This window comes from Oncorhynchus keta, chromosome 9 (assembly GCF_023373465.1).
Source record: "Oncorhynchus keta strain PuntledgeMale-10-30-2019 chromosome 9, Oket_V2, whole genome shotgun sequence".
Classification (NCBI taxonomy): Eukaryota; Metazoa; Chordata; class Actinopteri; order Salmoniformes; family Salmonidae; genus Oncorhynchus; species Oncorhynchus keta.
This window is the reverse complement of record NC_068429.1, coordinates 27,644,375-27,663,508: the sequence shown is the minus strand read 5'-3', so window position 1 is coordinate 27,663,508 and position 19,134 is coordinate 27,644,375. Positions and strand designations below refer to the sequence as shown.

Here is a 19,134-nt window from a genome sequence, read left to right as displayed (position 1 = left end):
CGGAACGGAGAAAGCGGGAGCAGTGGAGTCCAGCTGTGTATTGACAGGGGTCGTGTTTTATGTTGAAAGTCAACAGTGTTTTTTGTTTCAATAGAGTGATTAGGGTCATGCAACTATAGTTTTCCTTCACAGAAAACATATTAGTGCACATTTGGCAGAAAATAGCTTCATTTTCATCAGATGACAACAGAAGTGCAATGCTATATTTTGTTTTAAAAAACGATGCACGGCCATTATATGTCTAATATTCATCATAGAAAGCCAGCAACATTTCCAAATGTTTTGCTTAAAGTTAATCTTGCATTTTACCTGAGAAAAGTAGGCTACACCGAAAGGTACTGGAGAAAAGTAGCGCTGTCTGCTGATAGAATGCCTCGTTTGTTAATTCTCCTCCGAGTGGAAGAGTACAACTGAAGCACAGAATTAGCATTTTGGTCATATTTTTTTTTTTACCTTTATTTAATAGATGCCCAATGGGCTTTTTGTGGGATTTCTTTGGGCACCCCTTGTGTACTAAGCCGGTAATACTGTAAATCCCAGAATGAGAGAAGGGCGGTATGATGATATGAAAATCTGGTTAATGCCCAACCCTAGTAACTAACAAGGAAATAACCAGTGAGACATGAAAGTGCAGGCAGTTACACAAAAGGTGTGTGAAAAGTGGTAAGGCCTGTAGTCAGTCAAGTGTACAGGTAGCTGTAATGTTGGTCAATCAGGTTTTGAGGCATAATTTAAATTGTCTGCATTTAGAACTCAGTACTGAATAATATGTATGTCTACTACTCAGTTTCATACCAAGAGCTTACTGTACAATATGGAAGTCATTTAGCAGAATAGAAAGAGTTTTTCCCCAATTCAACACTTGGGCATCAAACCTCAGTCACACAAAAAACTCTCTTTCTAATGGCCATGGCTCAATGGGAAAATTCCATTGTTAGATATTCCTCCTCCCCATAAAGTGACCTTTTTCCTCTTTGAGGCGCCTGTAAACTGCTGAGACAAGAACAGGTTTGTCTGTGAGGTTGGGATGGCTGCTGCATGGAGGAATCTAGTGATCCACAGGCCCAGGAATGCACTCAGACAGGATGTTATGTCACTGCTCAGCAGCCCTTCGTGTTTGTGTGTGTGTGTGTGCACGTGCGTGCGCGTGTATATTTTCCAGTAGCCACCTGAGGGGTATATACAACTGAAGTAGGATCAGGGAGTTAGCTATCTAACTTGCCTAAAAATTCTGAAATAACATTTATGGAGGGGATAAGCTCGAAATGGGCGTTGTCTAAATGACTCGACAACCAAAAAGTTTAGCTTTCTTACTTAACCAAAAAATCTAGTTATTTAGTTATAAAATCAAATTATAACTCATTGATCCAGCTTTGTAGTATACCCTTCAGGCTTTTGATTGTGAACATAACCATGGTTACGCTTCTAAGCAAGCCTGATTACTGTTTGTAGGATTTGTCAAGGTTTCACTACTTCTCTTGTCTATAGTGTGCTTCCAATGCACGGCTCAATCTCTCCCCACTCTTCCCTGGTTGTGCTTTTCTCCTTTTTCTATCTTTCCCTCTTTCACAAATGCAAAATGCACACATGCATGCTGTCGTTTTCCCCTTCTCCTTCTTTTTCACACGGCCTCAGTCCTTTGCTTTCACCCTCTCCCCTCCCACAGTCACACATTCAACTCTTTAACTAGCTCTGTACAATCTCATAAACTATTAACCCCTCTATCTTTTCCTCTCTCCCCCTTCTCTATCATTCTCTCTTTCTGCCCTCTCTTTCTCTCACTCCCCCCTCTCTTTGCCTCTTCTCTCTCACTATGTTTGGATAAAGCTAAATGGTGTGATTGTGAGTGCTCTGCTGGTCGTCTGCCCCTCCGCTCCGCCTCCCCGTGTCTGTGGAAAGTCTGACGTGAGCAGAGAGAGCGGGGAGAGGGGGTGGGAGGGGGGAGAAGGAGAGAGCCAGCAAAAGGCTCGGTGGGTGCACAGCAGCGCTGCACCGGCCAGGAAACTCTCTGTGAACAACAAGGCATGGCCGGCCGCCTTCCACTGATCCAAGTGAGGAACGACTGGAGCTTAGACTCAGGAGTCAAGTCTGTTTGTCAGGAGTCAACTTCAGTCTGTAAGGAGTCAAATCTACTGTAGTCTTACACAAGTCAACTCTTGTCTGTCAGGAGTCAACTCTACTGTAGTCTTACACAAGTCAACTCCAGTCTATTAGGAGTCAACTCCACTAGTTTCCCAGGAATTCCATGTAACCCACCATTTGAGTAGACACTATGTTCATCCACTGTCTTTGTTTACAAACTACTCCCCCAAAATTATAGTACCAGAAATCTGTGATTTCAATACGTTATGTTATTTGACCATGGGAAAATAAAAGAGCTATTGTGTAAGTATTGTGGGTTAGATTGAACTGAGCGCTGTGTGCCAGTTATGAGGGTGGGAGGGTGGTGGGGCACGGTGGGGTCTACGAGAGAGAGACAAAACCTACCAAAACTAGGCCGCTCATTTACACAAGGAGGTGTCACATTGCTTCCAAGGGGCTTCGTGGTGGTGTCGCATGTCGGCCCAGTCAAAGCGCTGGGGTTTTAAGAATGTGGGTCATTTGATGTAGAGGTACTAAAGTGTGTTGTTTGCCAGTGAATAGGACCTTCTCACAGTGACAAGGTGAAAAGGCGTGTGAACAAACACTGGTGCCTTTGGGCCACACTAAAGTGCACCGCTGTATTCTGCTCTGTCCCCCCAATCCATACAAGCCCTGTTATTATCCAGCACAGGAATGGATTACTGGGATCACATCTGATATGGGCAGCAACATACTAGCTTTAGCTATAGGATACCCTATCAATCTCCATTGTCTCCTCACTAGAGAGGATTATGGTTGTCCAAGACAATGGATTTAACCAAAATGACATTTTGAATAGATTGAAATTGTTTGGATACTCTTTGAACTGTCTGTTTGAAGTGTCTGTCTGTGTAATTAATAAAAACATATATGCACAATATACATATTTATATTTTTGCTGGTTTAGAATCAGATATTTTGTAATAGAATGGTATTGCACTCCACCACATTTTTTAAAAATGTGGTTTGAACGTTTATGTTTTTATCCCTGGGATCTTCTTTGAACCCCAGAACAGTGATGAAACGTGACCTGGCCATTCAACATGCCTAGAATCCTACTTCAAAAACTGTATTGAGTGGCATTAATTAACATTTAAAATCAGTATATGGTGTAAACTCTGCATACATACACATGTTATGTTGTTTTCTAACTCCAGCCTGCTCTCCTAATTGGCTGTCCTCTGCAGATGTTCAGATCAGGTGGTTCAAATTAGGCCCCAGATTGCTCGCACACAGTTTCTTATGAGAATATAAACTCTCTTCTCTCCCCGCTCCCAAGCGGGTGGGCGAGTGAGTGTTTATATAGACTGGTAATGTGAACCTCTCCCTCCTGTATGATATGAATGAGAGCAATCTCTCTCTCTTTCCCAGTCTTTCTCTCACTCTCTCTCTTGCTGCACTGCCCTTTCCAGGTCGTCATTGTAAGTAAGAATGTGTTGTTAATTGACTTGCCTGGTTAAATGAAAGTAAATGAAACTTTCTCCTACCCTGCCTCCTCTAGGTGGTGGTGTTCTTGCTGTGCTCAGGGCTGGCCTGCTGTGGGGCGGAGCTCAGGGGCGTGTTGGCGGCCCAGTGGTCCGGCGATGACAGGAACCGAACGCAGCGACACAAAACCTGTGTGGAGAACCAGCAGTACCGCCATCAGGACCTCTGCTGCCTCAACTGCCAGGCCGGTAAGGAGAACCCAGGCCCAAAACCTGATCTAGAACCCAAGCGATAACTTTGGTTATATACACTGCCAGGCTATCAGTACAGGCCAGCAGAATCAGAGCTACTAGAACCTGAGACCAGAACTACAATCACACTTGATAAATAAAACATAGAACCCAAGCTTGAACCAGTCCTTCTAATACATTATCAACAGGCCTTCCAGAGAGGAGGGAACTCATTACTCTGACTATAACATTATTTCAGTCAGAGTAATGCCAACTATGTGAGGATAGCAGAGCAGAGCGGAACCTATGCCCAAGCTAGCGGCAGGGAACCCAACCCAGGCTATGTAACAACACCCAGTAGTAAACATTAAGGGAGGCAGTAGGGTTTCTTTAAAAAGTTGTGTTACTAGCTGAAATAGTCCCATTAAAACCTAACAACTGCGCTACTGATGCCAGCGCTGTGGAATGAGCCAAGGATATTATAGCAACACTAGCACCATTGCTATCAGGCTACTGCTAACAAGCTATTGCTATTTCCAATTAGATGACCCGTTTGGACCTTTTTAGGTCAGTCAGATAGGAAAAGGCAGAGACAGATTGAACTGCCTCAATCTCTAGCTAGTTAGTCAGGAATGGCAGTGAACTTTTCAAGCTTTTCCTCTGTACATTTCTCACGTTCTCTCCTTCCCTCTATCGCTCTCTCTCTCTTTTGGGTGTGATAGTATCGGTCTTTTCTCTAAACACATGATAATCAGGTGCCTAAAGCATGTCATGCGTGAACGGGCCGGGAAAAATGCTAATGTTACATCACAACCAAGAAAGTAGACGCAAAACCACTGCAGTAGTATATAGTTTGCATATGCCATGGCTATGTGTCTCTGTTCCAGTATTAGACATAGGAAAAGCACACACACATGCATACAGACTACCACCATCACAACAAGCACACCACCCCTTTGTCTTACTCGAAGAAATGCTTCAGGCTAAATATGTATTTTGACCTCAATAAGGTTATTGTTAAGTATTAATCAAACAAATAAACAGCCTATAACAGACTATTTCTGTTTGTACAAATGTTATTGATTGATGGACAGGTACGTTCGTGGGCGGGGCGTGTGACCGGGACATGGAGCAGGGGAGATGCTTGCCCTGTGATCACGGCCACACCTACACAGAACACTCCAACGGGATGAACCACTGCCTGCCCTGCACGCACTGCCGCAAGGGTAATGAAGTCCTCTGCCGTTTATTTGTAGTCCTGTAAAAGAACAAGCAATTACCTGTTACCTGGCCTCTTTCAGCTGTCCTTAAATAACTGTCTTACAAGTTTGTGTCGTTAGAAGAAGAGACTCTCCATTTCACATGAAGTTAGCTATTAGCTAACCACAATGTCTCTCTCTCTCTTGTATCTGTTGCCAATTCATGAACTATTAACCAAGGTAGACACCAATTCCGGGAGTCTACTCATGGAGCTTTGGGCATTCACAGTTTAGCTTGATATACTTTTGTTCCAGAGAGTGCAGAATAATACATTTACATTTTACATTTACATTTAAGTCATTTAGCAGACGTTCTTATCCAGAGCGACTTACAAATTGGTGCATTCACCTTATGACATCCAGTGGAACAGTCACTTTACAATAGTGCATCTAAATCTTAAAAGGGGGGGGGGGTGAGAAGGATTACTTATCCTATCCTAGGTATTCCTTAAAGAGGTGGGGTTTCAGGTGTCTCCGGAAGGTGATGATTGACTCCGCTGTCCTGGCGTCGTGAGGGAGTTTGTTCCACCATTGGGGGGCCAGAGCAGCGAACAGTTTTGACTGGGCTGAGCGGGAACTGTACTTCCTCAGTGGTAGGGAGGCGAGCAGGCCAGAGGTGGATGAACGCAGTGCCCTTGTTTGGGTGGCTTTCTCCCTGTCCTCAAAGCTCCATGATAATTTGATACAGTGGTATTACATGGCATACGAGGGTGTGCCTGTCTTAGTTTTTTTTCACACAAACTGAATGCAGAGTGTGTGTTACCTGTCTCAGGAAAGTTGTGTGTGTGTGTGTGTGTTCGTACATTACCTTGCAAAGCAGTTCGGTGTGGCTTTGTGCCATGTGAAAGGCATGACCCACTGAAAGGAGATAACTGTTACAGGGGAGGGGCATGTTTTGTGTTGTGAAAGAGCTTTATTATGCGAGTGCTTCAGTGCATACATATCTCACAGTAAACATTGGAAAGATTAGTAATAATAACTTAGTAATATATACCATCTGAAACAGAACTGAAAATAAACTTTTACCTAAACTATTGAATGTATGATACAATATATATACAGTATATACATACAAATATATGTGGACATCGCTTCAAATGAGTGGATTCAGCTATTTCAGCCACACGATTGATAACAGGTGTATAAAATCGAGCACACAGCCATGCAATCTCCATAGATAAATACTGGCAGTAGAATGGCCTTACCGAAGAGCTCAGTGACTTTCAATGTGGCACCGTCATAGGATGCCACCTTTCCAACAAGTCAGTTTGTCAAATTTCTGCCCTGCTAGAGCTGCCCCGGTCAACTGTCAGAGCTGTTATTGTGAAGTGGAAACGTCTAGGAGCAACAACAGCTCAGCCGCAAAGTGGTAGGCCACACAAGCTCACAGAACAGGAACACCGAGTGCTGAAGAGCGTAGCGCGTAAAAATCATCTGTCCTCGGTTGGAACACTCACTATCGAGTGCCAAACTGCCTCTGGAAGCAACGTGATCACAAGAACTGTTTGTCAGGAGCTTCATGAAATTGATTTCCATGGCCGAGCAGCCGCACACAAGCCTAAGATCAACATACGCAATGCCAATTGTCGGCTGGAGTTGTGTAAAGCTTGCCGCCATTGGAAACGCGTTCTCTGGAGTGATGAATCACGCTTCACCGTCTGGCAGTCCGACGGACAAATCTGGGTTTGGCGAATCTGGGTTAATGCTCCCTGCTCCCTCCCTGCCCCAATTCATAGTGCCAACTGTTAAGTTTGGTGGAAGAGTAATAATGGTTTGGGGCTGTTTTTCGTGGTTCGGGCTCGTTCCAGTGAAGGGAAATCTTAGCACTACAGTATACAGTGACATTCTATACAATTCTGTGCTTCCAACTTTGTGGAAACAGTTTGGGGAAGGCCCTTTCCTATTTCAGCATGACAATGCCCCCGTGCACAAAGCGAGGTCCATACAGAAATGGTATTACGAGATCGGTGTAGAAGAACTGGCCTGCACGGAGCCCTGACAGCAACCCCATCGAACACCTTTGGGATGATTTGGAACTTTGACTGCGAGCAATGTTCCAACATCTAGTGGAAAGCCTTCCCAGAAGAGTGGAGGCTGTTATAGCAGCAAAGGAGGACCAACTCCATATTAATACCCATGATTTTGGAATGAGATGTTTGACGACCAAGTGTCCACATACCTTTGGTCATGTAGTGTATGGTGGGCTGTTCTTAAGCCCGACGCAACGTGGAGTGCCTGGATACAGCACTTAGCCGTGGTATATTGGCCATATACCACAAACTCCTGACGTGCCTTATTGCTATTATAAACTGGTTACCAATGTAATTAGAGCAGTAAAAATAAATGTTTTGTCATACCCGTGGTATAAGGTTTGATATACCACGGCTGTCAGCCAATCAGCATTCAGAGCTTGAACCACACAGTTTATAATAGTACTTGTGGGTGGGTCTAATCGGGTGGGTCTAATCCTGAATGCTGATTGGTTAAAAACACATTCCAGCCAGTGTCTATTCCACAAATTGCCAATGGCTAAATCTATGACCATAAAATGCTTATTTACTCTGTTCCATCTGACTGCGCAATCCATTGTCTCATCAGCCAAGCAATTTATCATTTTGATCTCCACTATATAAAGCATCTAGACATTATCTCACATTGCTTTTAGACTAACATTGAGTTTTTATCAGTAGACATTTGCTAAATATTTATAATATTCAAATTCAATCTCCTGCTGTCCCATACAAATGAACGTGTCGGGACGAGACAGACAGACAGACAAGCAGCGTTTTTATGGTTATATACACAACTTATTTTTTTAAAGGTACAACAAAACATAGCTAATTTGCAGTCTTTCCAGCTTCAGTTTGAAGTGATTGTTACTGTAGCTGTGTGTTGTTGTGTGTTGGCTAGCTCCTCTGAACGATGGTGTTCTGACGAGTTAGCACATTTTCTATGCCAGGCGAAATCACGCCTCATCAGCTTATTGTTATGGAAGTATCCAAATAAATGTCACTTAAACAAATGCAAATACAGCTACTTTGCTGTTATTCTGGCTGCACTTTTTGACATGACTGTAAGTTAGCCGTAGTTGGCTAGCTAGCAGGCAAGGGATAAGAACGTTGCCAGCCAGTTTGGCAATGGAACATTTAGAACGAACGACTGGGTGGCGTCCATAGATAGAGAACAAAAAGACTGAACGACTGGGTTGCGTCTCCAGCAACCCAGATTTGTGTAGGGACTATATCTTGTGGAATTATGAAATAGTATGAATAAATTCATCAAAATAACTTTAATGAAAATATGTCAATCATTATTTGAATATGTTGTATAAACCTGTTGTATAAAAGTGATAATGCCCTCGAAGCCGGTGTTTGCCCTAACAACACCCATGCCAATATATCCTCCAAACACCAGCTTCTCGGGCATTAACACTTAGGGTGCGTTCGTAAATTCTCTTTGGAGTACCAGAGAGTGTAAATTTAGAGAACTGTCAAATTGTCAGTTCGTAAATTCAGAGCGCTTCGCTCTTGGAGTGTTTAGAGCACACACTGGACACTCTGGCCGAGGAGTAGGGTTGATCAGAGCGTTCTGGTTAAGCTGTTTTCATGTTATCCAGAGCGTTGGTGACTGTAACTGTGCTGCTGGCAAAAATGTAATTAAGCTGTTTTGCTGATGTTTACTGACACAGGCCATATTCATCAGGTGTTGAGCGTTCGTAAATTAATCAGTTATTCTGCGCTCTGGTACTAAGACGAGTGCTCTGAAATTGTAGTAGATAGCAAGTGTGAATGTACGAATGTGCCCTTAATTATGCTCGCTCGCTCTCACTCTCTCTCTTTTTCTCCCTCTTCAGATCAGAGCAAGACGGTACCTTGTACCAGTACCACAGACACCCAGTGCCAGTGTCGTGCGGGCACCTTCTGTGTGCCAGAGCAGGCCTGTGAGGTCTGCAAGAGATGTGCCAAGTGAGTGCCACCCTAAACATTTAGAACACTACTAAAACCACCAGAATTTAGTCCAGAAATCACCCCTGTAGGCCTACTAAAAAGCAGCCTGGTCTCAGATCAGTTTTTACTCTATAGCCAACTTCTATTGTCGTTGCCATGAGTTGTCAAGGAGTTGGCAAGACCGCACAAATTGATCTGAGTTTAGCATTATGTCATTTTTAACCAAGTGTCTACTGCACTAGCCCCTTCAAAAATAAAATACTAATTCCTTTTTCTTGTCTTCCTAGGTGTAAAGTGGGGGAGGGGGAGGTGAAGAAATGCACCCCCATTTCCAACACTTTGTGTAGGAAACTGGACGTCTCACCTACCCTCCACCTTCCTACCCTCCCCACCCCCACCCCTGCCCCCAGCTCACCAAGGACCATAGGTAGGCCTACATATGTCTTTAGCTATCTGTTTTATAGGCTCTGAATCTGTTTTATTGAGGACAGATTAAATAAACAGAATGAACTGTATATAGTTGATACACTGATATTTTTTCAGCTTAAATAACATGACACTTGCTTGTTAGTGGAGCGCAAATTCCTAATTTACTGAAGTCATAGGTTATGGGGTGTTTAATTGTGAAAAATAAGCATAGTTTTTATCAAGTCTGAGATGTGATTCTGATTGGTTGTGTTTCCTCATTTCTCCTCCCCAAAAGCTACGCCATTGGTAATTCTGCTCCTGCTCTTCCTCCTCTCCATTGGGATTGGTGTGTGGCTTTGGATCAAGAAGCCATGTACATTTCAGCCAGGTGAGTAACAAAAACAAATGTCCCTCGCCACTCGCTGTGTATTGAAATACATATTGACACAACACTGCAGATTGGTTGTCTGATATGGTTGTTGTCTAATTCTCCATGTGTTTTAGTTTGTCTTTCAGGTTCAGACAGTCGCTGTGACTCCAATGAGATCGTGAAGATTCCCATCGTAAGTTTTCCCCTCTCTACTCCTTTAGTTACAGTCTTTGGGGTTATGTTATCTATCAGTGTAGATAAAAAAATCTAAATTCATCATGAGGGGACAGTGGCTCGTGTGTCTACGTACCTACATAAATGTAGTCAGATCCGGCCCTATGTGACATTTTGTTGTGTGTCCCCCACCGCTACCTTGTGAGCACAACATTTTAGTGCCCCCCCTTGACAGCAGAGAGTTAATATGATGCGTTGAGAAAATGTTGCAGTTTTAAAGCAAGTTTGCTGCAATTCTACACATTTTGCCATGGGGCGTAGAGAAGATTTCGCTACTCATTTCATACAATTCTACACATTTTGCCATGGGGCGTAGAGAAGATTTCGCAACTCATTTCATACAATTCTACACATTTTCCCATGGGGCAGAGAGAAATGTTTGCATATCTAAGTGACTAACAAAATCAATGGGGGCCCCTGGTCATTCATTCGACCATGATTACTACAAGTTTAGATAACTGGCTAGATGAAACTTTTTAGCTGACATGGGCTGATTGAGTGACTGCCAATTACTGACATAACAAGAGAAAAACTGCTGATGCACAACCACATTTCGAAATTGCACCTTGTGTATTCTACCATTATAACTCTCAACAGTAAGTTGAGATCCTGACTGAGTTCCTAAAAATGTATCTGGGGGCCTCTAAAAGAGGGGGCTGGGCCACCAGTTGACCATCCCTGGTGTATATCAGTCTGTTGGCTGTATATGAATCTTCGGTGGGGAATTGTTTTCATGCATCTTCTCAGAATGTCTCAGTGTACTTTGATCTGCTAAGTGACACAGTCGAAGGTCATAGTGATGCGTCACTCACTTTTTCTGGTCTTGGCAGAAGATTAGTCACACCGGCCTGAACCATATCAACTAATTATGATTACATCTATGATATGAATGTGCTCTCTCTCTTTCTCTCTCTCTATGTAAATCTCTCTTTTAGGATGAGAGTGGACCCACAGCAGAGGAGAGACAAAACAGCCAGAACGCTGGCCTGGAGGAGGAAGAGGCAGAGGAGGTCCGTCCCGAGTCACGTCCCTTGCTGCAGGAGACCCAGGGTAGGCTGATCAAGGCCTCCCCTCCCCTGAGCCTGGGGGAGGACGAGGACCGTGGCCTGGGAGACAGCCTGCCCAACACCACCAGCTCCTCCCAGACAAGTTTGTCGGCCTTGCCCACCGCCGGGGCAGCCTCGTCGAGCAGCTCTCCCCGACACAGCCCCTCCACCCAGAGACTGCAGCCCACAGCCGGGGTGAGAGAAGGAGGGAGAGGTGGTTGGGGGGCAGTGGAGGGAGGGAAATGTTGAAGAATATGGGGGCAGAGAAGGTTAGAAGAGGGCAGGTACCTTGCAAGAGAGGGGAGCAGGGGGAGCGTGAAATCAGGGGGGATTGGGGGACAGGGACCCTGGGGATAGGAATGGCCTAGGACACAAAACCAAACAGACCCTGCTAGCAGCAGATCATGTGAGCACGGAGACGAGTTGTGCATTCCTGCAGCAGACACATATCCTGAGAAGTGCAATAACAATAGCACATTGCAAGTTTGAGTATTTTCACCAAGGCAGACTTTCATAACACTAATAATATTTTGCTGACAGTATTTCTGAACACAAAAGGGATTTTGTCCTCGGTAGTCTGTAGAAGGGCTGTGGTGAACTCTTGTTTTTTCTCCTGTCGTGTTTCAGGATGATCCTCTACAGAAGAGATTGGTGCCCCTGCAAGGTAAGGGACCCCGCACAGAGCTGGAGTGTGGTCCGGGTTCTAGTAGGGAGGCAGTGGTGTAGTGGAGCGTATACACAGCCTTATACCCACTTATCTTTCAGTGGGTATTGCGTATACTCTCTTCTTAATCCCAACTGATACGTATTTAAGTAGTGTGGTGGAAGTATACGCTGTATAAATGAATAAGGCTGATGGAACAGATCAGAATGTTTAGCATAAAATGTTGATTAACTATTATTTATTTGTTCAAAATTGCAATTGCTGGAAAACACCATTCTAAAATGCGCACTGCACATGCAAGCAGTTTCATAGAAATAGATGGAAATATCCGTTAGAAATGTATCATGTGTTGTTAATATGACTAGCATAATGCCTTTGGCTGCTAGACAATGAAACAAAGTTGTTGTTTTTTACTAAAAAAACAATAGAACAGGAGAACGCATGAGTAGGTCTTTATACAAATAATTGCCTCCATGTTTCTATGGTGGAATTTTTGCAATACGCTACTTTAAAGCAAGGTAAGACATGCCTATGAAGTAAAACTTCCAGGTGTCAAACAATTAAGGAACAGGAAACATATAGCAGTGCTAATGATAGGCCTAACCGTCTTCTGATAGATGGACAGGCTTTCCCAAAAACCTTCTTTATTAAATGTTAATTAGCTACAAAGTAGCCTGTGCCTACCTGTCAGAATGATGTCATGATTATTTGCATCAATCCAGTGGACATTTATTTTGCCTACTCCATCTTAAAGGGTAACTACACTCAAAACTCAATATTTCGTAGATTTTTTTCCAGATCTCAAAAGTGGTCTCCTGGTATGGTTCAATCATTGTTATGGACTTAAAACATACAATTTCGTTGTTTTTCTGTTGAAGAAGTGTGACCTTGAGAGTGAAAACCTAATAAAATAGGGAAATGTCTGAAAACTATGAATTTCTGACTCCGTTGACAGCCTAATTTATTTGTTTCAACTGTACACCTAATCTAAGCCTACTTGCACAGTACAGCTTGGCTTGGCCTGACTGTGAAAGACCAATATGGGATTTATGGTTTTAGGTCATTCAGAGTGTATGTGACTGTTTCTCATTTCACATAGGATGCCTTGGAAACATTAGAGTATACCCACTTCTCCAGGCACCACTACACCACTGTAGGGAGGGGTTCCACAAACACCATAAACAACACATTCATCATATCCTGACTGCGGTCTGTTCAGAAGAGTGAATTGTTACAGAACAGTCTGATAGAAATGTATTGTCTATAAGTTACATTTTATATGCAAGGTTTGAGTATTTCGACTTCTTGAATACACTCCATAGAGATGGAATAACGTCGAGTTCATGTCAGCCCTCAGCAAGTGGATTTTATATGTGGATTTTATGTCCTTTGTCACTCATTCATCCTATGATGAATAGGGATTTGAATTGAATGAATAGGGACTACAGGAATACGGGATTTACCTAAAGAATAGTTTTTGCTACTGAACTATAGTCAGTATAGCTTGGCTTTGTTTTTATCTCTGCCTGAAGTAAATTGCGTGTGTATAGCACTTATTTACTATTGGCTCCACGGTTTAACCTTGTTAGCTCTGTATTCAGTGGTTAATTGCTTTACGAGTTAATTCCCCGGCATTAAGAGGTTAGAAACCATTTACAATGTGGATGCTAAAAAGGAGCTCTATTGTAAGGCCGAGAAAATGAACAAAATGTGACGGGGAAAGCACACCGCCACAGATTCAGGAACAGATGCAGAGCGTCTTTAGTTCAGTGCATGACTGTACATGTTTATCTATTGTTTAATATATTATTGTTTTCTGCTTGCGAATTGTAATTCATTTAAGTGAAATCATCAGGAAAAGGAAAAATTACGATAAAGAGTTATGCTTTCTAAAATAAAGGGCAGGAGTTTTTTTCCTGACCATGTGACCAGTTCAGGAAAAAAGTCCGGACCTTACCTATTGTCTATAACTAAAGCACATATTTTCTTGGTGGTCAGGAAAACAGGAAAACTCCCCTATTTTTGATATCAGTAACAATGAATTAGCAAAGACGTAACCAAGGTAACACTTCTTCTCCTTTCTCAACCCAGGAGATGAGACATCCCTGAAGAAGAGCTTCGACCTCTTCGACGAGTGCCTGGATGTGCGGATCCACAACAAGTTCTTCCGCTACATTGGTGTCAATGACAACCACATCAAGATGGCAGAGAGAGCCCTTCCTGGCGACAAGGTGTACGACCTGTTGAAGAACTGGATGCAGAAGGAGGGTCTGAAAGCAGACATCAATGCACTGCTCCAGGCCCTTCTCAGCCTGGACCAGAGGCGCTCCGCTGAGAGCATCGCCTTAGCTGCCATCAAGAGGGGCTACTACAAACATGCAGACACGCCTTGACACCCCCAGCCCACTGGGGGCGCTGCCTTGGAGACGCGTGTGGATTGCGATTAAATTAAAAACATTGTTGAAAGACAACGTCAACTCTTATTGGCCTAAATGGTCTGATGTATTCGGCCTTCAGGCCAGTGCTTTCTTATAAAATGGAGGAGTTGGAGATGGACATTGTTGTCTTTTGAAGATCAGACAAAATGGTTTGGTGTATTCGGGCCTATAGACCAGTACTCTCTAATGCAGGGTTTAGAGATGGACGTTGTTGTCTTGCAAGAAGACATCAACTGTAATCGGCTAATATGGCCTGGTGTATTCGGTCTTGATAGGCCAACACTTTCTAAAACTAAATGGAGGAGTTGGAGATGGATGTTGAGGTTATTTTAAGAGATGGCCTCAACACAAGTTAGCGGTCATTGTGGTCAGATGTAAGCTGAGGTGATTGGGTGGGTCTGAAGCTCACCTTCAATGATTTTATACCCTGCCCCTTCTCTCTGAGACTGACATGGCTTATAGGCCAATACTGACCCCTGGGACAGGGACATACACTGGTTTGTAGGAGTGGCATTAGCTAGATTTTGGCACTGATACTGCGTCTTCTTGATGCACTGGCCTCTGTCACATGAAGGGTTTAGAGCAACAGTTAACAAATGCCCATATTAGGAGGAAGTTTAAACTACAGGTAAAGAGACCATTTAAGCACAACGCTGTAAAAAGAATTACAGTAAAATATGGAACATGGTTGACAATGCAGATTGATATGAGTCATAACCGTATTAGAAGTTTTAATGCAGATTGATATGAGTCATAACCGTATTAGAAGTTTTAACGACAGTTATAAATGGTCCATTTGAATATTTACATGTGTGTGTAAATATGTCTCATACTTGTTACTGTTTACAAATTCCAGAATTTGTTTATGAATTGAAATGTGCCATAGGCTCATTTAAAGTGAATAAGTGCAGGTAAGGGCAAGGAAGTTGTTTTTTTTATAAATGCAGAAGTGACTAAACTGAATGTTTTATAGACCGCATTGTTAGTTGTTTTGTTTTTCAGTGTTAATGCATTCTCACCCCACTGGGCACAGACGTCAATTCAACGTCTATTCCACTTTGGTTCCAAGTGATTTCATTGAAATGACGTGGAAACAATGTTGATTCAACCAGTGGGTCCCGTGGGACACTTGTTGGAAGTTATTTCCATAGCTATTTCTTTTGTTAGTCAAATGTTTCTAAACAGTTCCTACAAACACTCAGAGCCCTCAAGGTTCCATCATTTTTTATTTATTGACATTCATTGACATATTTATTTTAAACGGATGGTGATTATGTGTCATTATTTATGCCATTCCGAACAAAGCAGCCCTGGAAAACTAAAGAGCACAGTAATGTGTTACTACATTATCAAGACTACATTTAGCTACAGGGCATCATGACTGAGATCAAATAGACAGGAGTGGCTGAACTGCGTTTGGGGTTAACCCTTTCCTGCTTGATGCCGGAGCACTGATCAAAGACTGTTCAGTGCACATACGGTCAAAGAAGTTCATAGTTCCAAATGCCATTTCTGCACATAGAGTTTCTTATTCAACCAAGGTGGTCATGATAATGTCCGTTTTGTGTTAGGGCTCTTGTAGTGATTGTTAACACAATGTTTTTAATCTATTTGTGGGCTATTGTGAGCCTTTCTCTCTGTGGTAGAGGGCAGACTTTTCAAGCCTGAACTAATATGCCTGATTCACACTAGGTGCGACCCAAATTGTACTTTTCACATTGTCCAGTACAGCTCTGCTTGGTTTGGCTCGGTAGTGTGAAAAGGCTACTAATGTATTGATACAAAGTTGGACCCCTTTATACATGTCAACAAACATGTATATACAGGTACGCAAATCACATTGCTTCTCATTGTTTGGCTCTGACAAGAAGATTAATGAAAGCTTTTCAGGATAGTTAATCCACGTTTATTTCCTGTAGCGTCCTTTGTACAAACATTTGTAAGAGTGTATTTATGTGCTTCACAAAATATATATGTACATACATACAGTTATTAACAAAAAATACAAACCTAAAAGCAGAAGGAACTGAATGAAGTGTGAAGTAAATGGTGTAGAATAGACTTAGTGAGGCCATAAGTGGTGAATCGACCTCAGTACTAACTATGTTAGACACATTAAACTTGGTTTAGCCCCTTTTTCCCTGTAGTCTAGTGGTTACACTTGTGTAAAAAGGAAATCATTCTATTTTATAGCTGAGATATGAAGCTACAGTGCTGGCACTGCCATCTATTGACAGACAATGAAAAACCAGCCTGCATCAATTTCTAGGGACCTTATTTTTTTCTTCATAATGCTTTTCTACAACCTTTTTTAACACATCCCTACTGTTACAATATGACCTTTGAGACTGCTTTTGGCTTTTTTTATCAAGTCTTAGGAGTTAGGGTTATGAATTGATGTTCACATCATGTTTGTGCTCTGGCAATTGATTTGAGAATAGTTGTTTTTTTCTCTTTGTACTTCTTCATATTTTACTACAAGCCTCACACTTTTCTGTTTATTTGTTGCATAGCTTAAAAACGTGTTTATACTGCCCATGTAAATGTTTTATGAACAAAAAAAACTCTTTAAGTAATTTTCTCCCTTAGACAATTGTTTGCTTGTGTCTGGATTTCAGATACGAATGTAGTAAAGCCATTGTATGTTTAATGTCAATTTTAAATAAATGGTTTGTACAAATATCTTGTATTTGCTTTTTATATTTTGTATTTTTGTATTTAAAAAAATAAAATGTAACTAGGCAAGTCAGTTAAGTAAAAAAATGACGCTGGGCTAATTGTGCACAGCCCTATGGAACTCCCAATCACGTCCAGATGTGATACAGCCTGGATTGAGGCCTGGATAATTAATTAACCACTGAGTGCAATGCAATATTAATGTATTTATACAACAATGTGTGAAACAATTGCATATTATTAAAGTAGCTGTCCAGGTAAATCGTACTTATAAAAATCCAAAGTGCACAGTTCCTATGCAATTTTAATGCACTTTTATGACACAAAGAAAAGGCTTAAACTATAAGGTACTTGTTTAGCTCTGCTAGCTGTGGCGTCGAGGAACTAGGGCAAGCACACTTGTAGTCGTTTCGTTTGGAACACTGCCCTGCATCCCCGCCAGCACACAATTACTATTGTTGATTATGCAATCCAAAAACGGTCCATTATAAATCGCAATCTGGGTCAGATGGGCGTCAGCGCTTAATTTGAGCCGGATCCCGAAACCTCTCTGTTTTTTACTTTTTCGTTCCGGAACCATTTCCGGTACCTCTCCTATTGCATTTCAAATTATTTTCACTGGTAGCTATGTAATAAGTGTAATAAAAACAATCACTTAATTGATGTTGACTTCTCTATAATTCTACTGCTCCCTAAAAAACTATGTGAAAACGTGCTTGATATTCTAAGAATTGATTCATGTTGGAGCAGCCGGGTTTACGTTTTCCGCAACATTCTAGCCTATATAGCACAACACTGGTGAGAGAGAAGCGCGCATGTATCTCTCACCGAACTGAAGAGATTAACTTTCTATTATCTCTTTCCGCCTCTCTGCCCTGATAGACATGAGCCTGCAACACTCATCTTTCCAGCGTTGCACTTCGTCATTTATTTCCTTATAGAATCATAGCAGCAGGGGTCCCACTGCACCCCTGATAGATTGAAAAACATTTGCCAAAGTTTCGCTTCGTCGCCAAACCCACTGGCTCCAAGTCATCTACACGTCTCCGCTAGGTAAAGCCCCGCCTTATCTCAGCTCACTGGTCACCATAGCATGTGCTCCAGCAGGTATATCTCACTGGTCACCACCAAAGCCAATTCTTCCTTTGGCCGCCTTTCCTTCCAGTTCTCTGCTGCCAATGACTAGAATGAACTGCAAAAATCACTGAAGCTGGAGACTCATATTTCCATCACTAGCTTTAAGCACCAGCTGTCAGAGCAGCTCACAGATCACTGCACCTGTAAATAGCCCATCTGGAAATACCCTATCCAACTACCTCATCCCTATACTGTATTTATTTATTTATTTATCATGCTCCTTTGCACCCCAGTATCCCTACTTGCACATTCATCTTCTGTACGTCTACCACTCCAGTGTTTAATTGCTATATTGTAATTACTTCGCCACCATGGCCTATTTATTGCCTTACCTCACTTATCCTACCTCATTTGCACATGTTGTATATAGACTTTTTCTACTGTATTATTGACTGTATGTTTATTTATTCCATGTGTAACTCTGTGTTGTTGTATGTGTCAAACTGCTTTGCTTTATCTTGGCCAGGTCGCAGTTGCAAATGAGAACTTCAGTTCAGCTACATTATTTATCTCATATGTATACGTATATACTGTACTCTATATCATCTACTGCATCTTTATGTAATACATGTATCACTAGCCACTTTAAACTATGCCACTTTGTTTACATACTCATCTCATATGTATATACTGTACTCGATACCATCTACTGCATCTCATTCATATATCTTTATGTACATATTCTTTATCCCTTTACACTGGTGTGTATAAGGTAGTCGTTTTGGAATTGTTAGCTAGATTACTCGTTGGTTATTACTGCATTGTCGGAACTAGAAGCACAAGCATTTCGCTACACTCGCATTAACATCTGCTAACCATGTGTATGTGACAAATCAAATTTGATTTGATTTGAACTTGTTCTCAACTAGCCTACCTGGTTAAATAAAGGTGAAATATATATAGTATATATATATATTTTAAGTTATAGAATTACTGCTGTCTGTACATAAATAAATGGAATAATTTAGAATACAACACCAAGAGTAAGCCTATCATTTAGCCACAGAGGATCAATAGCGTATTTTATGTTAATAGCCAAGCTGTGGATTGTGTGTTGCTCAATCACAAGGCGTGCCTACAGTCGCGAACACGGCAAATCATGCAATATTTCAAATACATCGAGGGAAAACACAGGTTGGAAAGCAAGTGGATCCTGCTGAAAATAGAAGACTAATCTGT

General features: G+C 42.0%; 1 protein-coding gene across 1 annotated transcript in view; it reads left to right on the top strand.

The window, feature by feature from the left end:
• The window catches only part of tnfrsfa (tumor necrosis factor receptor superfamily, member a), a 37,829-nt gene extending 21,005 nt beyond the window's left edge, over window positions 1–16,824 (top strand). The window contains exons 2-10 of the mRNA XM_035775837.2: window positions 3,623–3,794; window positions 4,871–5,002; window positions 8,889–9,000; window positions 9,270–9,409; window positions 9,686–9,778; window positions 9,895–9,953; window positions 10,930–11,235; window positions 11,668–11,704; window positions 13,796–16,824. Of these exons, the coding sequence (XP_035631730.1) occupies window positions 3,623–3,794; window positions 4,871–5,002; window positions 8,889–9,000; window positions 9,270–9,409; window positions 9,686–9,778; window positions 9,895–9,953; window positions 10,930–11,235; window positions 11,668–11,704; window positions 13,796–14,097 (1,353 nt within the window). The 3' untranslated portion in view covers window positions 14,098–16,824. The remainder of the gene's footprint in view (window positions 1–3,622; window positions 3,795–4,870; window positions 5,003–8,888; window positions 9,001–9,269; window positions 9,410–9,685; window positions 9,779–9,894; window positions 9,954–10,929; window positions 11,236–11,667; window positions 11,705–13,795) is intronic.
• The last annotated feature ends 2,310 nt before the right edge of the window (window positions 16,825–19,134 follow it).